Source organism: Pipistrellus hanaki (assembly GCF_964339955.1).
Source record: "Pipistrellus hanaki genome assembly, chromosome: 10".
Taxonomy (NCBI): domain Eukaryota; kingdom Metazoa; phylum Chordata; class Mammalia; order Chiroptera; family Vespertilionidae; genus Pipistrellus; species Pipistrellus hanaki.
In genome coordinates this window covers 54,761,553-54,782,251 of record NC_140512.1, presented here as the reverse complement: position 1 = coordinate 54,782,251, position 20,699 = coordinate 54,761,553, and the positions used below count along the sequence as shown (strand labels likewise).

Below are 20,699 nucleotides of genomic sequence, written 5' to 3'. Positions count from 1 at the left end.
GAAATAACCTTTTATATTCCCATGATACCAGGTACATAGAAGGTATTAAGAATACTGGTTTCGAGTACTTAAATGGGGGAGGTAGTAGTGGCACTAGTATCCAGGAGAGAGATTTTAAGTGTTTTAGGCCAAATATACATCTTAAAAGAACAAACTAAGGATAGCATGCAAATTAAACAGCTAAAACAAATTGCTCATTGTGGCAGGGCTTCAAATTGTAATGCATACAATGGGACAAAGGACAGGACAATGGCAGCCCTTTCTATTAAACCTTGCAACAAAATAAAGGGAAATCCGATAAAGTTCCTTACCTGCCAGGAAGAGAGAATGGGAATTCTTATTCTCGGGAACTTTCTCTGACCTTTCACATGGCTGCATGCCCAGGAACGTAATGATGTTGTTGACAGCTTCTGTGTTGACAAGATTGATGCCACATTATCAGGAAAGGTCAGCACAGGGGCCTGCCTCGGCATCACTACACACTGGGAGCTGGGGCTAGAAGGGTGGTGCCACAGTGGATGGAGGCCACCGGGCTAGAAACTGGTTGACTCAATTAGATGACAGGGTCCTAGCCTTTTAGGTGACTTAGTTTATGCAGCATCAAAACCAAGTGTTCTGGAATGATATATATGCCTCTTAGGTTTTACACTGCTGTCAGGCAACACATTGCTAGCAAAATTGTTCTCACCTTGAAGAGTTTTGGTAGAACTGAGGGCAAAGGTCTCCTGTTTCTCAAAAGTATCTCCTACTTCTTCCCAGGCAGCAGCAAAGTTGGGCTTCATAACTTTTTGAATATGGTCAGACACAGTTACTTCCAGATCTTCCAGCTAGTGGGCACAGGCAGGGGTCAGTAAGCAACAGTTCTTTAAGGGCAGCACAAAGTGGGAGGGGCTAAAAGGGTATTATCATTCTGAGATCATCCTTTGCAGGAGCTTAGGAAACACTATTACCAAACTAGTTCAAGTCCATAGTCTGGATAAAGATGTAGGGCCTTAGCAAAGAAAAGCAAGAAAATATAGCAAAAGCAATATTCAGATCAACATCTACACTCTTGAGGTACAAAACAGTCATGAGGTCACACCTAACCACCAAGTTCAAGCCATCCAGGGCCTTCTGAGCTTAGCATTCACTAACAGGTTGATATTTCGTCATCTTTTGCCTGCATTCTATGAAGTAGCCACATTACAAATTAAAAGCTTCTCAACAAAACAATCCCAATACTTTAAATAAAGCTCATTGATCTCAATGAAAGTCATGTACATATTTTCATCTTGTAATTACCCCTATTATAAAGACATAGAAAAGGGTGAGTTGTTTTAATCAGGAAGCGGTCACTACCCTCAGGCACGACCTACTCCCACCGCAGAGGAGGGTTAGTCCAGGCCCACGCAGTTGTAATGTGAGGAAATAAAACCCCCTTGGTTCATGTCAGATGTCCCTAGAAAAATGTTCTCTTCAGGCAGAAGTCAGCGGTGCAAGGGTGTCCAGGTGACTGTGCAGGCGACACTCACCACATACTCATCCTCATAGCCCTCCTCAGTTGGAACTCCCGAGTCAGGGTCACAGTCCCGGACAGTAAACTTCAAGGTGCAGCTAAAGGTGCTGGCAACTGGAGGAGAAAGAGCAGGCAGACCAGTGTCAGTGGGCAGCGCAAGCACAAAGTTTCCCTGATAACTGAGGGGGCACCACCTGCACTTGGCACAGGGTTCTGTATCATCAAGCGAAGCACACACCAGTTTTCAGAGTAGTACTTGAAAGCACACTGTATACTGGTCAAAAGGCAGTCTCACAAAGTATTTTAAAATCCACTCCCCGCTGTGGGCTAGAATAGCACAAAAAAGACATTGGCAAAACTTTATTTTTGTAGTAGTATAAAGGAAGCAGCAGGGGAGCTTTCTGCCAATGCCTGTCAAGTGAGGACTACATGTGGAAAATATAAGAACCACTACTCTAGCAGATGACAAAGCAAAAAAAAAAAAAAAAAAAAAAAAAAAAAAAAAAAAATGGATAGTAAAAAGCACACTGATCATTAACACAAAGCACAATAAGTCTAAATATCAACAGATACTAGTTTTAGATTGTGGGTCCACAGATCACTAGAATGAACTTGCTTTTTTTGTTGTTGTCAATTTTCAACCTTCAGTGAATAGGTTAGCAAGGAGGTGCTAGTATTGGTAGTCAGTGTCTTCAATGCAAAAGCAAGTGGGTAATTAATATGTTTTGAGATAACTGGAGGAAATAATTAGAAATGGAAGTAGGGACACATTTTTGGAAAATGAACTTCATGAAAAGGGGACTTTCTGAACCGCCTGAAGGAGGGGATTTTTTAAGTATGGGTGAATTAATTGGATCTCAAAAGATGTGAAAGAGCTTCAGTGAGCAGAGCAAGGTACATGAGCTAAAGGAAAGAGGCCAGAAAGGCTGAGGGTAGATGGAAATCAGAGAGATGCTACTGAACAGGTGCTGAGAAGAGAGACTGTTTAGGAACATATTTGAAATACCTAGGGGACTAGATATTTTCCAATAGGCTCTGGTGAGCTTAGGCAGTCCTATGAAGAATAGGCCTGAATTTAGAGAACAAACAAATGTTGTAGAATGCATTGAAAATGATGGTGGTGAATTGACCCATATAGAAAGAGTATACCTTTCAAGATGACAGAATCTATTTTTGTTGTTGTTAATCCTCACCCAAGGATATTTTATTCCCATTGATTTTTAGGGAGAGTGGAAGAGATAGGGCAAGACAGAGAGAAAACATCACTGTGAGAGAAACACATTGATTGGTTGCCTCCTGCACGAACCCTGACAAGAGCTCAGGCTGGGGAGGAGCCTGCAACCAAGGTACATGCCTTTGACCTCAGTCGAACCCAGGACCCTTTGGTCTACAGGCTGACACTCTTTATCCACTGAGCCAAACCAGCTAGGGCTACAGAATCTATTTTAATGCAATAGGGGACAATAGGAGGTTGATGGAAGAAATACTGTGGTTAAATTAAGCTAGAGTTTTCTGTCAAGAAAGCAGGAAGAAGAAAGAAAAAGGTGTAAGTTAACACAGACCTGGAATAGCTCAGTTGAGGTATTTAAAACAAAGAAATGAGATAGAGGAGATTGTGGTAGGGACAAAAGTCAAGATCAAATAAAAATGGAGAGGCAGGCCCAACCTGTGTGGCTCAGTGGTTGAGCACTGACCTATGAACCAAGAGGTCACAGTTCGATTCTTAGGGCACATGCCCTGTTTAATGATTCTCTCTCATCATTGATATTTCTATCTCTCTCCCTCCCTTTCTCTCTGAAATCAATACAAATATGTTTAAAAAAAATTGGAGAGGCAGGATAGACATTAGTAATACAAGATTATATAAACCCCTGTTTGGTTCTGATTAAGCAGGGAGGATACAGACAAATGAGGAAGAGAAATAAGGAGACAAGCAGGAATAATGGTAGATCACAGCCTCGGCAAACTGGTTGAGTTTTATGTACAAGTAAAGACAGAAGATGCTATGTGTAAGTAAGAGATAAGTAGACACAGAATAAGGAAGCAAATAGGAATGCCATCAGTAGAAAAGTTCTTGAAACTTTAGTGGCGAATTTTTGATGAAAAGATTTTGTTGATACAAAGAGGTCACAGGGAATCGAAGGTGAAATCCAGTAAAAACCATTGGTAGTGATGTATCAATATTGCTAGAAAGGATGATTGACACTAGGTCATGAGGAGAAGGGGGGTGGGAAGGGACCTTTCCATGGCAAGAGAACAACTCAAACCCTTTGCTACACAAACAAAGCCAGGCAGATGATGGGAGTAAGAGAAGGATGTGCTGAAGATCTACATTAAAACTGTCCTCAGAGATGAGGCTTTTCTTGTGAGAACTGACAAAGGAGAGGACTACTGAGGAAACTGTGTGGAAAGAGCAGGGAAGAGTAGAAGAGATGGAGGCTGGAAGCTAAGTAAGGGGAGAGGTGTAGGAATTAGGCTAGGGTACAGAACCCACGATGTGGCAAATGGTGGGGAGTCACCAGGTCTCAACCACAGGAAGGGAGACTATCCTATCTAATAAAAGTAATATGCAAATTGACCATCACTCCAACACACAAGATCCTGCCCCCATGTGGACATAAGATGGTTGCCATAAGATGGCCAGCAGGGGAGGGCAATTAGGGGTGACCAGGCCAGTAGAGGAGGGAAGTTGGGGGCGACCAGGCCTGCAGGGAAGGGCAGTTGGAGGGGACCAGGCCTTCAGGGGAGGACAGTTAGGGGTGACCAGGCCTACAGGGGAGGGCAGTTAGGGGTGACCAGGCCTGCAGGGGAGGGCAGTTAGGGGTGACCAGGCCTACAGGGGATGGTAGTTAGGGGGTGACTGGGCCTGCAGGGGAGGGCAGTTAGGGGTGACCAGGTCTACAGGGAAGGGCAGTTGGGGGGGACCAGGCTTTCAGGGGAGGGCAGTTAGGGGCAACCAGGCCTTAGGGGAGGGCAGTTAGGGGCAACCAGGCCTTCAGGGGAGGGCAGTTAGGGGTGACCAGACCTTCAGGAGAGGGCAGTTAGGGGAGACCAGGCCTACAGGGGAGGGCATTTAGGGGTGACCAGGCCTTCAGGGGAGGGCAGTTAGGGGTGACCAGGCCTACAGGGAAGGGCAGTTGGAGGGGACCAAGATTTCAGGGGAGGGCAGTTAGGGGTGACCAGGCCTTCAGGGGGAGGAAAGGTAGGAGGTGACCAGGCCTGCAGGGGAGGGCAGTTAGGGGTGACCAGGCCTTCAGGGGAGGGCAGTTAGGGGTGACCAGGCCTACAGGGAAGGGCAGTTAGGGGTGACCAGGCCTACAGGGAAGGGCAGTTAGGGGCAACCAGGCCTACAGGGAAGGGCAGTTGGAGGGGACCAGGCCTTCAGGGGAGGGCAGTTAGGGACAATCAGGCTTGCAGGGGAGCAGTTAGGCATCAATAAGACTGTTAGAGGAGTGGTTAAGGGATGATCAGGCTGGCAGGCAGGAGTGGTTAGGGGCAATCAGGAGGGCAGGCAAGCAATTGGGAGCCAGTGGTCCTAGATTGTGAGAGGGTGCAGGCTAGGCTGAGGGACACACCCCCCATGCACGAATTTCGTGCACCAGGCCTCAAGTTTCTAAATAAGAAAAGGAGGTTACAGAAAGCTTTGTTGGAATAATAATTAAAGAACAGGATGTGGTCCATGGGGCAAAAATCAGAAAGGGGGTAAAAGGGATAGGTCTGCACCAGGCTAACTGCAGCAGTCCATGCAGGTCGGGACTGAACTAGGAAAGAAATGCGTGCATCTAGCGTGTAGGGAATCAAGGGAGATGAAAGCAGTGGAGCAATGTGTGCCAAAAGTGGCAAGTCTATATGTACCAGGAAGGAGTGCTAAATCCAGGGGATGCTACACACATGGCAGGAGGGATGCTGGAGATTAGGTGTTTCTCTAGCACAAGTATAGGGGACAAGGAGAGGGATAGGAGAGCAGCATTAAAGTTGCCTTCAGAAGAAACGTGGTCACTAAGGAATGACAGCCATCAACTGGAAGAAGAAGATAGTATTCCTGGGCCACAAGTCATGTGGCCATGAGAAAAAAATAGACAAGGCAAAGAAAAGGAAATGCTATATAGTTGAGGGCCCACAAGGCAGGTGTGGAGTAGAGATCTAGAATGGGGAACCCTGTCAGAGTCAAAAAAAGGTCTAATTGGTCACCTTTTAGGTGTAAAAATAATATTTTAATGAGAAATATAAAGAATAAGGATAGGACCAAGAACATGAGTAGGAGGCAGTCATAGATTAGCTCTTCCAATATGGAAGGAAATTGCTATTAAAGGAGTTGGGTGACAGGAAAGTTTATAAGGAAGCTAAGATGAATGCTGATAGAGTGGTTGCTGGAAGCTTTAGAGAGAGGAGACTTGACTTACTTAGAGGGTGTGGGTGACAATATGTCCAAGTAGTTGACAGGATTAGATACACAGTGCTTCAGCTGTCTCCCTCCCACCCCCAAAGTTCTCACCACTTGGCCCAAGTGTGGTCCTTCCTTCTCCTTCTAGGCAACTCCCGCCTTTCTTAAAATGACCTTCTAATCTGGGTCATTTAACAGGGTTCCCCATCCTAGATCTCTACTCCACATCTGCCTTGTGGGCCCTCCACTATATAGTATTTCCTTTGCTTTGCTTTGTCTATTTTCTTTCTTACTGCCGCATGACTTGAGGGGGAGTGGGTGAGGACTCTGGGGGTGGGGGGTAGACAGCTGAAGCACTGTGCAGCTATTCCTTCTGTAGAGAGATGGTGAGTGAAGGGAGGACGTGTAGATAAGTTATCGTAGTTTATTGCATAGTGTGTCATTGCAGCTGCCATGTGAGGATTGGCTAAAATGGCTAAAAGTGAAAGACATTTCCTAGAGAGACTTGTATGAAAATATGGAGAGAGAAGATGGAGGCTAGAACCTAAGAATGGAGAGAAGACAGGGGACTTAAACACGGGTGCAAACTATAAGGTGTGAGTAGGGAAGGGCATAACAGAGGGTCAAAATGACGAACACTCGAGAATGGTAGAGTTGGCTGTTAGAGAGAGGTGAACTAAGCTAGATTAAAACCAAAGGAGAGAGAATGTGAGAAGGAAGTGACTGAAGAACTAGTGTTTGAAGGAGGGCCATGTGGGAATCTTATTTGACATAACAAGTGTGACCAATACAGCGAAAAGCTAAGGAGTCTAAATGGGATGGGTTTCGGCCATGGCCAGTGGCAGGAATCCTGGATTGAATTGGGAGTGCAGATGTATTTAGAAGGGTGTGGAGGAAACATGAAAGGGAAGACTACTGAATCCATGAGCAATGACAAAGATGGTAGTTGAAAAAATAGGCAGCTGTGTAGGTAGCACAGGTGCTTCTGTAGGGTCAATCACGGTGAAGAGTGGACGAGCCTGAAGCAGAGAGGGCTTACTTTGAATATTGGCAGGAAGGATAAGATACCGTCCTTATACCGAAGATTGTGATTAAATAAGAGAGACTAGGAACTATGTAAAGTGAGTACTACATGAAGTGCTAAGCATAGGTGGACTGGCATGGGCAGATAAGATGAGGAACAGAGTTTCCCAGGATGGGCAATCTTGTGAGATCTTATGAGTCTATTTGGGTCTTAATGCCACACTTTGAAAATCATTATATATACAATGGGAGAAAATCGAAGCCTGAAAAATAAAGGGGAGTTTTAATTAGGAGGATAGGAAGGAGATGGATTAAAATGAATCCTGATATAAAGCTAGGGTAGTAACTCTAAAGTCACCAGGATAACTGAGTGGTGTCTCTAGCACTGATCAATAATGTGGTAGATGAATGGCTAGAGAACCAACTGAAGCCTCCTTTGAGCTAGCTGCCTCCTTTCTATTAGAACTTCATCTCCTGTTCAGATGACAGATGAAATTACAGTACACGCAATTAAGATGTTGGAGGGCAAACCACCAAAGGGTGATACAATGTTCGTCATGCAAATGCCACACTAAAAGTACCCTTAGAATTTACTCTCTCCTGTGAAGATTGTCTGAGGTGAGAGACAGTCACAGGGCAGAAAGCCTGGCTAGGGTAGGCTGTCATGGAGGAGACTGAGTCACTGGAATGAGGTACGTGGCAGCTAACAGAAAGGAGGCTTCAGATAAGACAGCACATTTCTTTTGGGCAAAAGAGGTAACAAGGGGAAGGGAACAGGAGAGCAACATGACAGCTGCCCCCAGATTAGAAAGTCATTTGAAGAAGGGCAGGTGTTGCCTACAGGAGAAGGAAGGCCTGTACTTGGGCCAAAAGATGGAAGAGGAGAGGTTAAAGCTCAGAGGAGCATTAGTATTAGCTTTGCATCTCACATGAAGATTAGCTGAGAATTAGAGAAGTCACCAAGGAGACGTGTAGGAAAGGCTATAATTAATGTTGTATACCAGCTCAACTACATTTCGAAAAGAAAAGCTACTGTGTTTCCCTGAAAATAAGACATCCTCCGAAAATAAGACCTAGCACATGGAAAGATAAGACATCCCCTGAAAATAAGACCTAGCGCATGGAAAGATAAGACATCCCCTGAAAATAAGACCTAGCGCATGGAAAGATAAGACATCCCCTGAAAATAAGACCTAGTGCAACTTTGGGAGAAAAAAATTAATATAAGACACTGTCTTATTTTCGGGGAAACAGGGTAGTAGAAAAGGAGAAAATGGAGGCTTAAGTAAGTTAGGGTGGGGAACTTGCAGGAGAGGAACGTGGCCAAGGGGAGGGCATTAAAGAGTGCTAGAATGAGGAATACCGGGACACGGGAATAGGAGCTTGAGGAGGATGAGTTTAGGATAATTCAGATTATCAATGGGTACCTGTATATAAGATCTGAGCTTATAAAGGAGAACTGTTCAGGAGGCTGTGGAGGAGGGAGGACCGAGAGAAGCTACAGAGATGTCCCTGTACTTTCAGACTGTGTCAGTGAGTGCTGAAGATAAGGTGGCAATGTCCAGTAGAGACAACTCAGTTTATGGGAACGATATGTACATACATAGTCTCTAAGTGAAGGGCGGTTAGTGGTGACCAGGCCGGTAGAGGAGGGAAGTTGGAGGCGACCAGGCCTACAGGGAAAGGCAGTTGGAGGGGACCAGAGGGATGCTGAATATAAGGTACAGCAAAACAAAGGAAGAGGAGTAAACTAGCAAAAGTAAAGGTGCTGCCAATTGAGAAGGTATCATTTAATATTGACACAGCAGATGCCACTGGTCCTAACTGGAGATATATGGCACCATACTTTGGCCAAAGATCATGATGGAAACAGATCTACCAAAGGGAAAGGCTTGTCTAATGAGTACAAAATTGGTTTTGAGTGAGGATCAGAAGGGGAGGGAACCTCAAAAAGAATAAGTTGTCATCACTATGAAAGGTTAAGATATATGGGGGAAATCTCCAAAGGAACATTGGAAAAAACAACGTTTTATAAGAGGGACATTAAAGACGCACTAAAAAATTAAGGTAACAGTAGTGTTTGTGGAAAACGAGAGAAGCAGCTCAGGAAACTTGTATGAAAAAATAGCAGTAGCAAAGAAAGGAAACTGCCGAAGGAATGGGGATGTGTGGCTTTGAGTGGGTGCAGACCATGTAGTGTAGAAATGGAACAAGCGCGGGAGGGCATTAAAGAGGGCTACCTGGGAACATTAGGAAAAGAAGTGGGAAATTTGTCAGAGTTATGTGGTAATAAGGAGAGTGAGTGAAGTAAAAATGTAGCAAAGTAAAAATCTGAGTATGAGGTTTTGCTGTCCAGGACACCTTGTTGGGAAAATACTGGAAATAATGGGTGTGGTCAATATAGTGGAAGGTCAGAAATAGGCTGAGTGGGATGGGCATAAAAGGCAGGCCAGTGACAGGATCCACTAGAAGTTTATGTTGAACCCAGAGTGCGCACAAATGCAGTAAAGGATGCTGGAAACAAGGGAGACGGTAAGAGGTTTGAGCAGTGAATGCCCAACATGAGGGGAGTATGTAAACAGAAGAGACTACTCTGACAATGATAAGTGTGTAGGGGGGTGGCTGACATGAGGGACACGGAAGAGAAGGTAGTTCTTCTGGGGGAAAGGAAGAACAAGGAGGAAAGGAGTGGAGAAGCAAAGTGAAGATTCCTACAGATATGAAGGAATGACTTTAAGAATGGCAGATATTAGTTGGTGGGTTATGGCATCACACTTAGACCAAGGTTATAGTGAATTAAGGAGGAGAGTTTGTTAGCTGAGTGAAGGACCACTATGTGAATTAGAGAAGACTTAAGAGTAAAGGGATTGGCAACAATGCAGCTTCAGTGTATAAAAAAGAAACCTAGAATTGGTGACCTTGACATGGGTCAGATTGGGGAAGCCTAATAGCAATGAGTGGTGTATTTGATAGAGTTTAAAGGACCTAGATAGGAATAGGAATTGCAATGGATAACAATTTTTAATTAAACTTGGTTAATAGGAAAGTTTAAGGGAGTTTTATTAAGATGAATTCTACTTTACTAGCAAAGCCCCTGCCAGCCTGATTGCCCACAACTACCCTCCTCTGCCAGCCTGGTCACCCCTAACTTTCCTCCCTTTTAGGCCTGGTCGCCTACAACTTCCCTCCCTTTTAGGCCAAGTCGCCCTCAACTGCCCTCCCTTTTAGGCCTGGTCCCTCCCATCTGCCCTTCTCTGCCGGCCATCTTGTGTCCACATGGGGGCGGCCATTTTTGTGTTGGAGTGACGGTCAATTTTCATATTACTTCTTTATTATATAGGATATATGAGGATAAGTATCAGATTATATAGAGGCAAATTATTCTTAAGTGGTACAGAAAAAGTCCAGTTATCTGCAATATTCTATTTTAAAAAATCCACAATCAAATACAGCATAAAGTTAAGATATAAAGAAGTAGGGTAGTGACTATGAATTTTGTGGAATGGAAAAAATTAAAGGGGCTGGTTGATAAGAACAGTTAAAGGGGGAAGATCAAGATCAACCTTTTTTTTTTTTTTTTTACTCTTAATCTAAAGATATGTTTTTATTGATTTTTAGAGAGAAATGAAGGGATAGAGGGAAAGATGGAGGAAGAGAGAGAGAGGGAGAGATCCATCAGTTGCCTTCTGTACATATCCTGACCGGGGATCAAACTGACAACCTTGGTATGTACCCTGACTGGGAATTGAACCTGAAACCTCTTGGAATATAGGACTATGCTCCAACCAATGAGCCAGCTGGCCAGGGCAAGGATAAATCTTGATGAAAAGCCACTGATAGAAACCTGAAGGACATTAGTTAGAACAACTAGAGAGCGTGGGTGGGTAGTTTGTCTGGTGAGAGGAAGAGCTGCATTTGGTAAGAAGTGGTGGGCATCATTAAGGGAGTATACCTCTAGAGCACACACAAAAGAAAAATAATGTATCTCTCACTGTGATTAGAGAGGGAAGCTGAAAATATTTTAAATGCCAATATATATGACAGAGCAAATACTCAAAGGAAATCAACCAGAAGTCTTTGAAAAATAAGTTTGTTCAAAATGAAAATATCATGTGAAAAAAACTATTGAGACATGCATTTTAAAAAGAGAAGGAAAAGGACAGAAACATTAACACTGAAATCTAAGTAAGGAGAGGGTGTATGGTGCAAGGTGTACAGTTGTGCAAATTGTTCAACAAGGAAAGGTATTACATTGGGAATCATGTTAGAATTGGCCGAAAGCGAGAGAAACAACTGAAAAGGTTTATATTAAAAACAACAACACACACACATAGGAAAGGGGAAGGCAGAGGAGATGATGGCTGAAGAGGGGACGTATGAATTAGGCCATGTTTGCAATCTGCAGTTGTGTCAAATAGAAAATATTACTGAGACCAGCTCTTACTCACATTATTAATATGCTTGTTGACATGAAAAGTTTGTATCCATATATCACCAAGTGCTTGGGAAACTTATAGTGAGCTAGCATTCTTGTGCTAGCAAAAGCTTTAAGTTTGTGCACAAGACTGTTTGGGATGGTATATGTTCGCTGCGGTCATTGCTTTCTACCAACAGACTTACCTCATATACTCAAGGTTTTTAAATGTATTGTGCATTATATCTGTAATCTTCCCCACAACACGCATGGGACAATGCAAGCAATTCGCCAACTGGTAAGTAAATGTTTCTTATTTCTATATTTCATTTAAAAAATGTATATGCATTTATTTATCTTGGAAAAAACCTATCATTATTTCTTGCATTGTAAAAGGAGAATGAAATTACAGTCTTAAAGTATGGGGTAATTTTGTAACATATATAAACATGAACACTAATGAATGAATTATATGTTTAATAATTATGCAGTTGTACTTTAAAATTGTTTCTATTATAAGAATACTTAAAAGTTTTTATAATGGTACTAGAGGCCTAGTGCGCGAAATTCGTGCATGGTGGGGGGGGGTGTGGGTGGGTGGGAGGGGGTGTGTATGTGTCCCTCAGGCCAGCCTGCACCCTCTCCAATCTGGGATCCCACTCACAATCCAGGACTGCTGGCTCCCAACTGCTCGCCTGCCTGCCTGCCTGATTGCCCCTAATTGCTTTTGCCTGCCAGCCTGATCATCCCCTAATCACTCTCCTGCCAGCCTGATCAATATATAACTGCTCCCCTACTGGCCTGATTGCCCCTAACTGTCCTCCCCTTAGGCCTGGTCTCCCCGAACTGCCCTCTCCTGCTGGCTTGGTTGGCCCTAACTGCCCTCCCCTGCAGGTCTGGTCACCCCTAACTGCCCTTCCCTGCAGGTCTGGTCTCCCTGAACTGCCCTCTCCTGCTGGCTTGGTTGGCCTTAATTACCCTCCCCTGCAGGCCTAGTCACCTCTACTATCCTTCCCTATAGGCCTGGTCTTCCCGACTGCCCTCCCCTGCCGTTCCAGTCACCCCTAACAGCCCTCCCCTGCTGGCCTGGTCACCCCTAACTGCCCTCCCCTGCCGGACTGGTCGCTTTAACTCCTCCCCAGAAGACCTGGTTGTTTCCAACTACCCTCCCCACTGGCCTAGTCGCTCCTAACCTCCCCTACAGGCCAGGTGTCCCCTAGCTGCCTTTCCCTGCAGGCCTGGTTGCCCCTAACTGTCCTCCCCTGCTGACCTGGCTGTCCCTAACTGCCTTCGCCTGCCAGCCTGGTCGCCCCAACTGCCTCCCCTGGAGGCACGGTGACCCCGCCCTCCCTTGCAGGCTTGGTTGCCCCCAGCTGCTCTACCCTGCTGGTCCAGTCACCCCTAATTTCTCCCCTACAGGCCTGGTCACCCCTAACTGTCCTCTACTGCAGGACAAGTCCCCCTAACTGTCCTTCCTTACCAGCCTGGTCGCCCCTAACAGTCCTCCCTTGCAGGCCTAGTTGGCCCCAACTGCCCTCCCCTGCTGGTCTGGTCACCCCTAACTTGCCTACCTTGCCAGTCTAGTCGCCCCTAACTGCCCTCCCCTGCTGGCCTGTTCACCCCTAATTTCCCTCCCCTGCAGGCCTGGTCGCCCCTAACTGCCCTGCCCTGCAGACCTGGTCCCCCTAACTGCCCTCCCCTGCAGCCTGGACCCCCAACACCCCTCCCGTACAGGCCTGGTTGTCCCTAACTGCCCTCCCCTGCAGGACTGGTTGTCCCCAACTGTCCTCCCCTGCAGGCCTGGTCGCCCCGACTGCCCTCCCCTGCCATTCCAGTCACCCTAACTGCCCTCCCCTACTGGCCCTGTCACCCATAACTTCCCTCCTCTGCAGGCCTGGTCACCACTAATTATCCTTCCCTGCAGCCCTGGTTGCACCTAACTGTCCATTCTTGCTGGTCTGTTCGCCCCTAACTGTCCTCCCATGAAGGCCTGGTTGCCCCAACTGCCCTCCCCTGCTGGCCAGGTCCCCCCCACAACAGCCCTCCCCTGCAGGCTTGGTTGCCCCTAACTGTCCTCCCCTGCTGGCCTGGTCACCCCTAACTGTCCTCCCCTGCAGGCCTGGTCCCTTTAACTGTCCTCCCTTGAAGGCCTGGTTGCCCCCAACTGCCCTCCGCTGCTGGCCTGGTCACCCCTAACTTCCCTCCCCTGTAGGCTAGGTTTCCCCCTCTCCCCCCAACTGCCCTCCCCTGCAGGCTTGGTTGCCCCTAACTGCCCTCCACTGCAGGCTTGGTCCCTTTAACTGCCCTCCCCTGCCAGCCTGATTCCTTTAACTATCCTCCCCTGAGGCCTGGTTGCCCTCAACTGCCCCCCCCCCCCCCCCCCCCCGCTGGCCAGGTCACCCCTAACTTCCCTCCTCTGCAGGCTTAGTTGCCCCTAACTGTGCTTCTGTGCAGGCTTGGTTGCCCCTAACTGTCCTTCCCTGCAGGCCTGGTTGCCGCTAACTGTACTCCCCTGTGGCCTGGTCACCCCTAACTTCCCTCCCCTACAGGCCAGCCCCCCTGCCTCCAACTTACCTCCCCTGCAGGCCTGGTTGACTCTAACTGTCCTCCCCTCAAGCCTGGTTGCCCCTAACTGCCCTCCCCTGCTGGCCTGGTCACTCCCAACTGGCCTGGTTGCCTCCAACTAACCTCCCCAGCTGGCCCGGTTGCCCCTAACCTTCCCTACAGGCCAGGTCACCCCAAAATGACCTTCCCTGCAGGCCTGGTCGCTGCTAACTGTTCTCCCCTGCTGACCTGGTTGCCCCTAACTGCCCTCCCCTGCCGGCATGGTCGCCCCTAACTGTCCTCCCTTGCAGGCTCCAACTGCCCTCGGCTCCAACTGCCCTCTCGTGCAGGCCTAGTCACCCTTAATTTGCCTCCATTGCCAGTTTGGTCGCCCCTAACTGCTCTCGCCAGCTGGCCCGGTTACCCCTAACTGCCCTACCCTGCTGGCCTGGTCGCCCCTAACTGCCCTCCCCACTGCCCTCCCCTGCTAGCCGGGTTGCCCCTGTCTTCCCCTGCCGGCCTGGTCACCCCTAACTGCCCTCCCCTGCAGGCCTGGTTGCCCCTAACTGCCCTTCCCTGCCGGCCTGGTCCATTTAACTGTCCTCCCCTGAAGGCCTGGTCGCCCCCAACTGCCCTCCCCTGTGGCCTGGTGACCCCTAACTTCCATCCCCTGTAGGCCAAGTCCCCCCCAACCCCAACTTCCCTACCCTGCAGGCCTGGTTGCTCCTAACTCTCCATTGTCAGGCCTGGTCACCCCTAACTGCCCTACTCTGCTGGCCTGGTCCCTTTAAGTGTTCTCCCCTGCTGGCCTGGTCCCTTTAACTGTCTTCCTCTGAAGGCCTGGTTGCCCTCAACTGCCCTCCCATGCTGGCCTGGTCATCCCTAACTTTCCTCCCCTGCAAGCTGGTCACCCCTAACAGTCCTCCCCTGCAGGCCTGGTTCCTCTAAGTGCCCTCGCCTGCTGGCCCAGTCACCCCTAACTGCCCTCCCCTGATGGCCTGGTCCCCACAACTGCCCTCCCCTGCAGGCCTGGTTGCCCCTAACTGCCCTCTCCTGCTGGCCTAGTTCCTTTAACTGTCCTCCCCTGCCCACCTAGTCCCTTTAACTGTCCTCCCCTGAAGGCCTGGTCGCCCCCTACTGCCCTCCCCTGTGGCCTGGTCACCGCTAACTTCCCTCCCGTGCAGGCCATGTCCCTTTAACTGTCCTTCCCTGCTGGCCTGGTCTCTTTAACTGCCCTCCCTTGAAGGCCTGGTTGTCCTCAGCAGCCCTCCCCTGCTGGCCTGATCACCCCTAACTTCTCTCTCCTCCAGGCCAGGTCCCCCCTACCCCAACTTCCCTCCCCCGCAGGCCTGGTTGCTCCTAACTTTTCTCCCCCCAACTGCCATCCCCTGCAGGCTGGTCACCCCTAACTGTCCTCTTTTGCAGGCCTAGTCGGCCCCAACTGCCCTTTCCTGCAGGCCTGGTCACCCTTAATTTGCCTCCATTGCCAGTCTGGTCGCCCCTAACTGCCCTTGCCTGCTGGCCCAGTCACCCCTAACTGCCCTCCCCTGCTGGCCTGGTCACCCCTAACTGCACTCTCCTGCCAGCCTGGTTGTCCCTACCTGTTCCCCCCTGCTGGCCTGGTCCCCACAACTGCCCTCCCTGCAGGCCTGGTTGCCCCTAACTTCCCTCCCCTGCTGGCCTGGTCGCCCCTAACTGCCCTTCCCTGCTGGCCTGGTCTCTTTAAGTATCCTCCCCTGAAGGCCTGGTTGCTCCCAACTGCTCTCCCTGCTGGCCTGGTTGCCCCTAACTGCCCTTCCCTGCTGGCCTGGTCCCTTTACTGTCCTCCCCTGAAGACCTGGTCGTCCCCAACTGCCCTCCCCTGTGGCATGGTCACCCCTATCTTCCCTCCACTGCAGGCCAGGTCATCCCTAATTCTCCTCCCCACAACTGCCATTCCCTGCAGGCCTGGTCGCCACTAACTCTTCCCCTTGCAGACCTAGTCAGCACCAACTGCTCTCCCCTGCTGGCCAGGTCAACCCTAACTTGCCTCCCTTGCCAGCCTGGTCACCCCTAACTGCCCTCCCCTGTCAGCTTGGTCCCTTTTACTGTCCTCCCCTGAAGGCTTGGTTGCCCCCAACTACTCCCCCCCTCCCCCCGCCCCTGCTGGCCCGGTTGCCCCTAACCTTTTCTACAGGCCAGGTCCCCCCAACTGACCTTCCGTGCAGTCCTGGTTCCTGCTAATTGTTCTCCCATGCTGACCTGGTCACCCCTAACTGTCCTCCCTTGTAGGCCTGGTCGCCCCTAACTGTCCTCCCTTGTAGGCCTAGTCGGTCCCAACTTCCCTCTCCTGCTGGCCCGTTCACCCCTAACCACACTCCTCTGCCAGCCTGGTTGCCCCTAACTGCCCTCCCCTGCCAGCCTGGTTGCCCCTAACTGCCCTCTCCTGCTGGCCTGGTCGCCCCTAACTGCCCTCTCCTGCTGGCCTGGTCGCCCCTAACTGTCCTTCCCTGCTGGCCTGATCCCTTTAACTTCTCCCCTGCCAGCCTGATTGTCCCTAACTGTCCTTCCCTGCAGGCCTGGTCACCCCTAACTTACCTTCCCTGCAGGCCAGGTACCCCCCACACCCAACTTCCCTCCCCTGCCAGCCTGGTTGCCCCTAACTGCCCTCTCCTGCTGGCCTGGTCGCCCCTAACTGCCCTTCCCTGCCGGCCTGGTCCCTTTAACTTCTCCCCTGCCAGCCTGATTGTCCCTAACTGTCCTTCCCTGCAGGCCTGGTTCCCACAACTGCCCTCCCCTGCTGGCCTGGTAGCCTCTAACTGCCCTTCCCTACCGGCTGGTAGCCTCTAACTGTCCTCCCTTGCTGGCCTGGCGGCCCCTAACTACCCTCCCCTGACGACCTAGTCCCTTTAACTGCCCTCCCCTGCCAACCTGGTCCTTTAACTGTCCTCCCCTGTGGCCCGTCACCCCTAACTGTCCTCCCTTGCAGGCCTGGTTCCCACAATTGCCCTTCCCTGCTGGCCTGGTAACCCCCTAACTGCCCTTCCCTACCGACTTGGTTCCTTTAACTGTCCTCTCTTGCTGGCCTGGCTGCCCCTAACTGCCCTCCCCTGCTGGCCTGGTCACCCCTAACTGCCCTACCCTGCAGGCCTGGTCACCTCTAACTGCCATACCCTTCTGGCCTGGTCCCTTTAACTGTCCTCCTCTACCGCCTGGTCCCTTTAACTGTCCTCTGAAGGCCTGGTTGCCCCAATGCCCACCCTGCTGGCCTGATCACCCCTAACTTTCCTCCTCTCCAGGCCAGGTACCCCCTACCCCAACTTCCTCTCCTGCAGGCCTGGTTGCTCCTAACTTTTCTCCCCCCAACTGCCATCCCCTGCAGTCCTGATCACCCCTAAGTGTCCTCCCTTGGAGGCCTAGTTGGCCCCAACTGCCCTCTCCTGCTGGCCTGGTCACCCTTAACTTGCCTCCATTGCCAGTCTGATCACCCCTAACTGCCCTCCCCTGATGGCCTGGTCACCCCTAACCGCTCTCACCTGCCAGCGTTGCCCCTAACTCTCCTCCTCTGTAGGCCTGGTCCCCACAACTGCCCTCCCCTGCAGGCCTGGTTGCCCCTAATTGCCCTTTCCTGCAGGCCTGGTCCCTTTAACTGTCCTCCATTGCTGGCCAGTCTGCCCCTAACTGCCCTCCCCTGCCAACCTAGTCCCTTCAACTGTCCTCCCCTGTTGGCCTGGTCCCTTTAACTGAGTTCCCCTGCCAGCCTAGTTGCCCCCAACTGCCCTCCCCTGTGGCCTGGTCACCTCTAACTTCCCTCCCGTGCAGGCCTGGTCCCTTTAACTCTCCTTCCCTGCCGGCCTGGTCCCTTTAACTGTCCTCCCCTATGGCCTGGTCTCTTTAAATGTCCTCTGAAGGCCTGGTTGCCCCCGATGCCCACCTCTGCTGGCCGATAACCCCTTCCCTCCCCTGCAGGCCTGATTGCCCCTAACTTTCCTCCCCACAACTGCCATCCCCTGCAGGCCTGGTTGCCCCTAACTCTCCTCCCCTGTAAGCCTGTCCCTTTAACTGTCCTCCCCCACTGGCCTGGTTGCCCCTAACTTTTCCTTCAAGCCAGGTCCCCGCAACTGACCTTCCCTGCAGTCCTGGTCGCTGCTAACTTCCCTCCCCTGCCGGCATGGTTGCCCCTAACTGCCCTCCCCTGCCGGCATGGTCGCCCCTAACTGTCCACCCTTGCAGGCCTAGTTGGCCCCAACTGCCCTCTCCTGCTGGCCTGGTCACCCCTAACTTGTGTCCCTTGCCAGTCTGGTTGCCCCTAACTGCCCTTCCCTGATGGCCTCGTCACTCCTAACTGCCCTTCCCTGCCAGCCTGGTTGCCCCTAACTGTCCTCCCTTGCAGGCCTGGTCCTCACAACTACCTCCCCTGCAGGCCTGGTTGCCCATAATTGCCCTTCCCTGCCTGCCTGGTCTCTTTAACTGTCCTCCCCTGAAGATTTGTCACCCCCAACTGCCCTCCCCTGTGGCCTGGTGACCCCTAACTTCCCTCCTCTGCAGCCCAGGTCCCCCGCACCTCCAACTTCCCTACCCTGCAGACCTGGTTGCCCCTAACCGTCCTCCCCTCAGGCCCGTCACTCCTAACTGCCCTACCCTGCTGGCCTGGTCTCTTTAAGTGTTCTCCCCTGTAGGCCTGGTCAATTTAACTGTCCTCCCCTGAAGACCTGGTTGCCCTCAACTGCCCTCCCATGCTGGCCTGGTCACCCCTAACTATCCTCCCTTGCAGGTCTGGTCATGTTTAACTGTCCTCCCCTGCAGGCCTGGTCCTTCTAACTGTTCTTCCCTGTAGGCCTGGTCACCCCTAACTTCCCTCTTTTACAGGCCAGATCCCAACCACCTCTAACTTTCCTCCCCTGCAGGCCTGGTTGCTCCTAACTGTCCTCCCCTCAGGCCCAGTCACCCCTAACTGCCCTCTCCTGCTGGCCTGGTCCCTTTAACTGTCCTCTCCTGAAGGCCTGGTTGCCCTAAACTGCCCTCCTATGCTGGCCTGGTTACCCCTAACTGTTCTTCCCTGTAGGCCTGGTTGCCCCTAACTGTCCTCCCCTGCAGGCCTGGTCCCTCTAAGTGCCCTCGCCTGCTGGCCCGGTCACCCCCAACTGCCCTCCCCTGATGGCTTGGTCACCCCTAACTTCCCTCCCCTGCTAGCCTGGTCACCCCTAACTGCCCTCCCCTGCAGGCCTGGCCCTTTAACTGTCCTTCCCTGCAGGCCTGGTTCCTTTAACTGCTCTCCCCTGAAGACCTGGTTGCCCTCAACTGCCCTCCCCTGCTGGCCTGGTCACCCCTAACTGCCCTACCCTTCTGGCCTGGTCTCTTTAACTGTCCTCTCTTGCTGGCCTGGCCTCCCCTAACTGCTGCCCCTGCCAACCTAGTCCGTTTAACTGCCCTCCCCTGCTGGCATGGTCACCCCTAACTGCCCTACTCTTCTGGCCTGGTCTCTTTAACTGTCCTCTCTTGCTGGCCTGGCCACCCCTAACTGCTGCCCCTGCCAACCTAGTCCCTTTAACTGCCCTCCCCTGCTGGCATGGTCACCCCTGATTGCCCTACCCTGCAGGCCTGATCTCTTTAACGGTCCTCTGAAGGCCTGGTTGCCCCAATGCCCACCCTGCTAGCCTGATCACCCCTAACTTTCCTCCTCTCCAGGCCAGGTACCCCCTACCCCAACTTCCCTCTCCTGCAGGCCTGGTTGCTCCTAACTTTTCTCCCCCCAACTGCCATCCCCTGCAGGCCTGGTCGCCCCTAAGTGTCCTCCCTTGGAGGCCTAGTTGGCCCCAACTGCCCTCTCCTGCTGGCCTGGTCACCCTTAACTTGCCTCCATTGCCAGTCTGATCACCCCTAACTGCCCTCCCTTGATGGCCTGGTCACCCCTAACTACCCTCCCCTGCAGGCCTGGTTGCCCCTAACTGCCCTCTCCTGCTGGCCTGGTTGCCCCTAATTGCTCTTCCCTAACGGCCTGGTCCCTTTAGCTGTCCTCCATTGCTGGCCAGTCTGCCCCTAACTGCTCTCCCCTGCCAACCTAGTCCCTTCAACTGTCCTCCCCTGTTGGCCTGGTCCCTTTAACTGAGTTCCCCTGCCAGCCTAGTTGCCCCCAACTGCCCTCCCCTGTGGCCTGGTCACCTCTAACTTCCCTCCCGTGCAGGCCTGGTCCCTTTTACTGCCCTTCCCTGCCGGCTTGGTCCCTTTAACTCTCCTTTCTTGCTGGCCTGGTCCCTTTAACTGTCCTCCCCTATGGCCTGGTCCCTTTAAATGTCCTCTGAAGGCCTGGTTGCCCCTGATGCCCACCTCTGCTGGCCAATAACCCCTAACTTTCCTCCCCTCCAGGCTAGTCTCCCACCCCAACTTCCCTCCCCTGCAGGCCTAGTTGTCTCTAACTTTCCTCCCCACAACTTCCCTCCCCTGCAGGCCTGGTTGTCCCTAACTCTCCTCCCTTGTAAGCCTGTCCCTTTAACTGTCCTCCCCCACTGGCCTGGTCGGCCCTAACGTTTCCTACAGGCCAGGTCCCCCCAACTGACCACCCCTGCTGACCTGGTCGCTGCTAACTGCCCTCCCCTGCTGGCATGGTCACCCCTAACTGTCCTCCCTTGCAGGCCTAGTTGGCCCCAACTGCCCTCTCCTGCTGGCCTGGTCACCCCTAACTTGTGTCCCTTGCCAGTCTGGTTGCCCCTAACTGCCCTTCCCTGATGGCCTGGTCACTCCTAACTGCCCTTCCCTGCCAGTCTGGTTGCCCCTAATTGCCCTTCCCTAATGGCCTGGTCACCCCTAACTGCCCTTCCCTGTCAGCCTGGTTGCCCTTAACTGTCCTCCTCTACAGGCCT

General features: G+C 51.3%; 1 protein-coding gene across 1 annotated transcript in view; it reads right to left on the bottom strand.

The window, feature by feature from the left end:
- Window positions 1-20,699, bottom strand: part of COPG2 (COPI coat complex subunit gamma 2) — a 363,341-nt gene that overhangs the window by 721 nt on the left and 341,921 nt on the right. The window contains exons 21-23 of the mRNA XM_084897194.1: window positions 1,512-1,609; window positions 689-827; window positions 312-410 (exon numbers count right to left, since the gene is read on the bottom strand). Coding sequence (XP_084753320.1) covers window positions 312-410; window positions 689-827; window positions 1,512-1,609 — 336 coding nt within the window. The remainder of the gene's footprint in view (window positions 1-311; window positions 411-688; window positions 828-1,511; window positions 1,610-20,699) is intronic.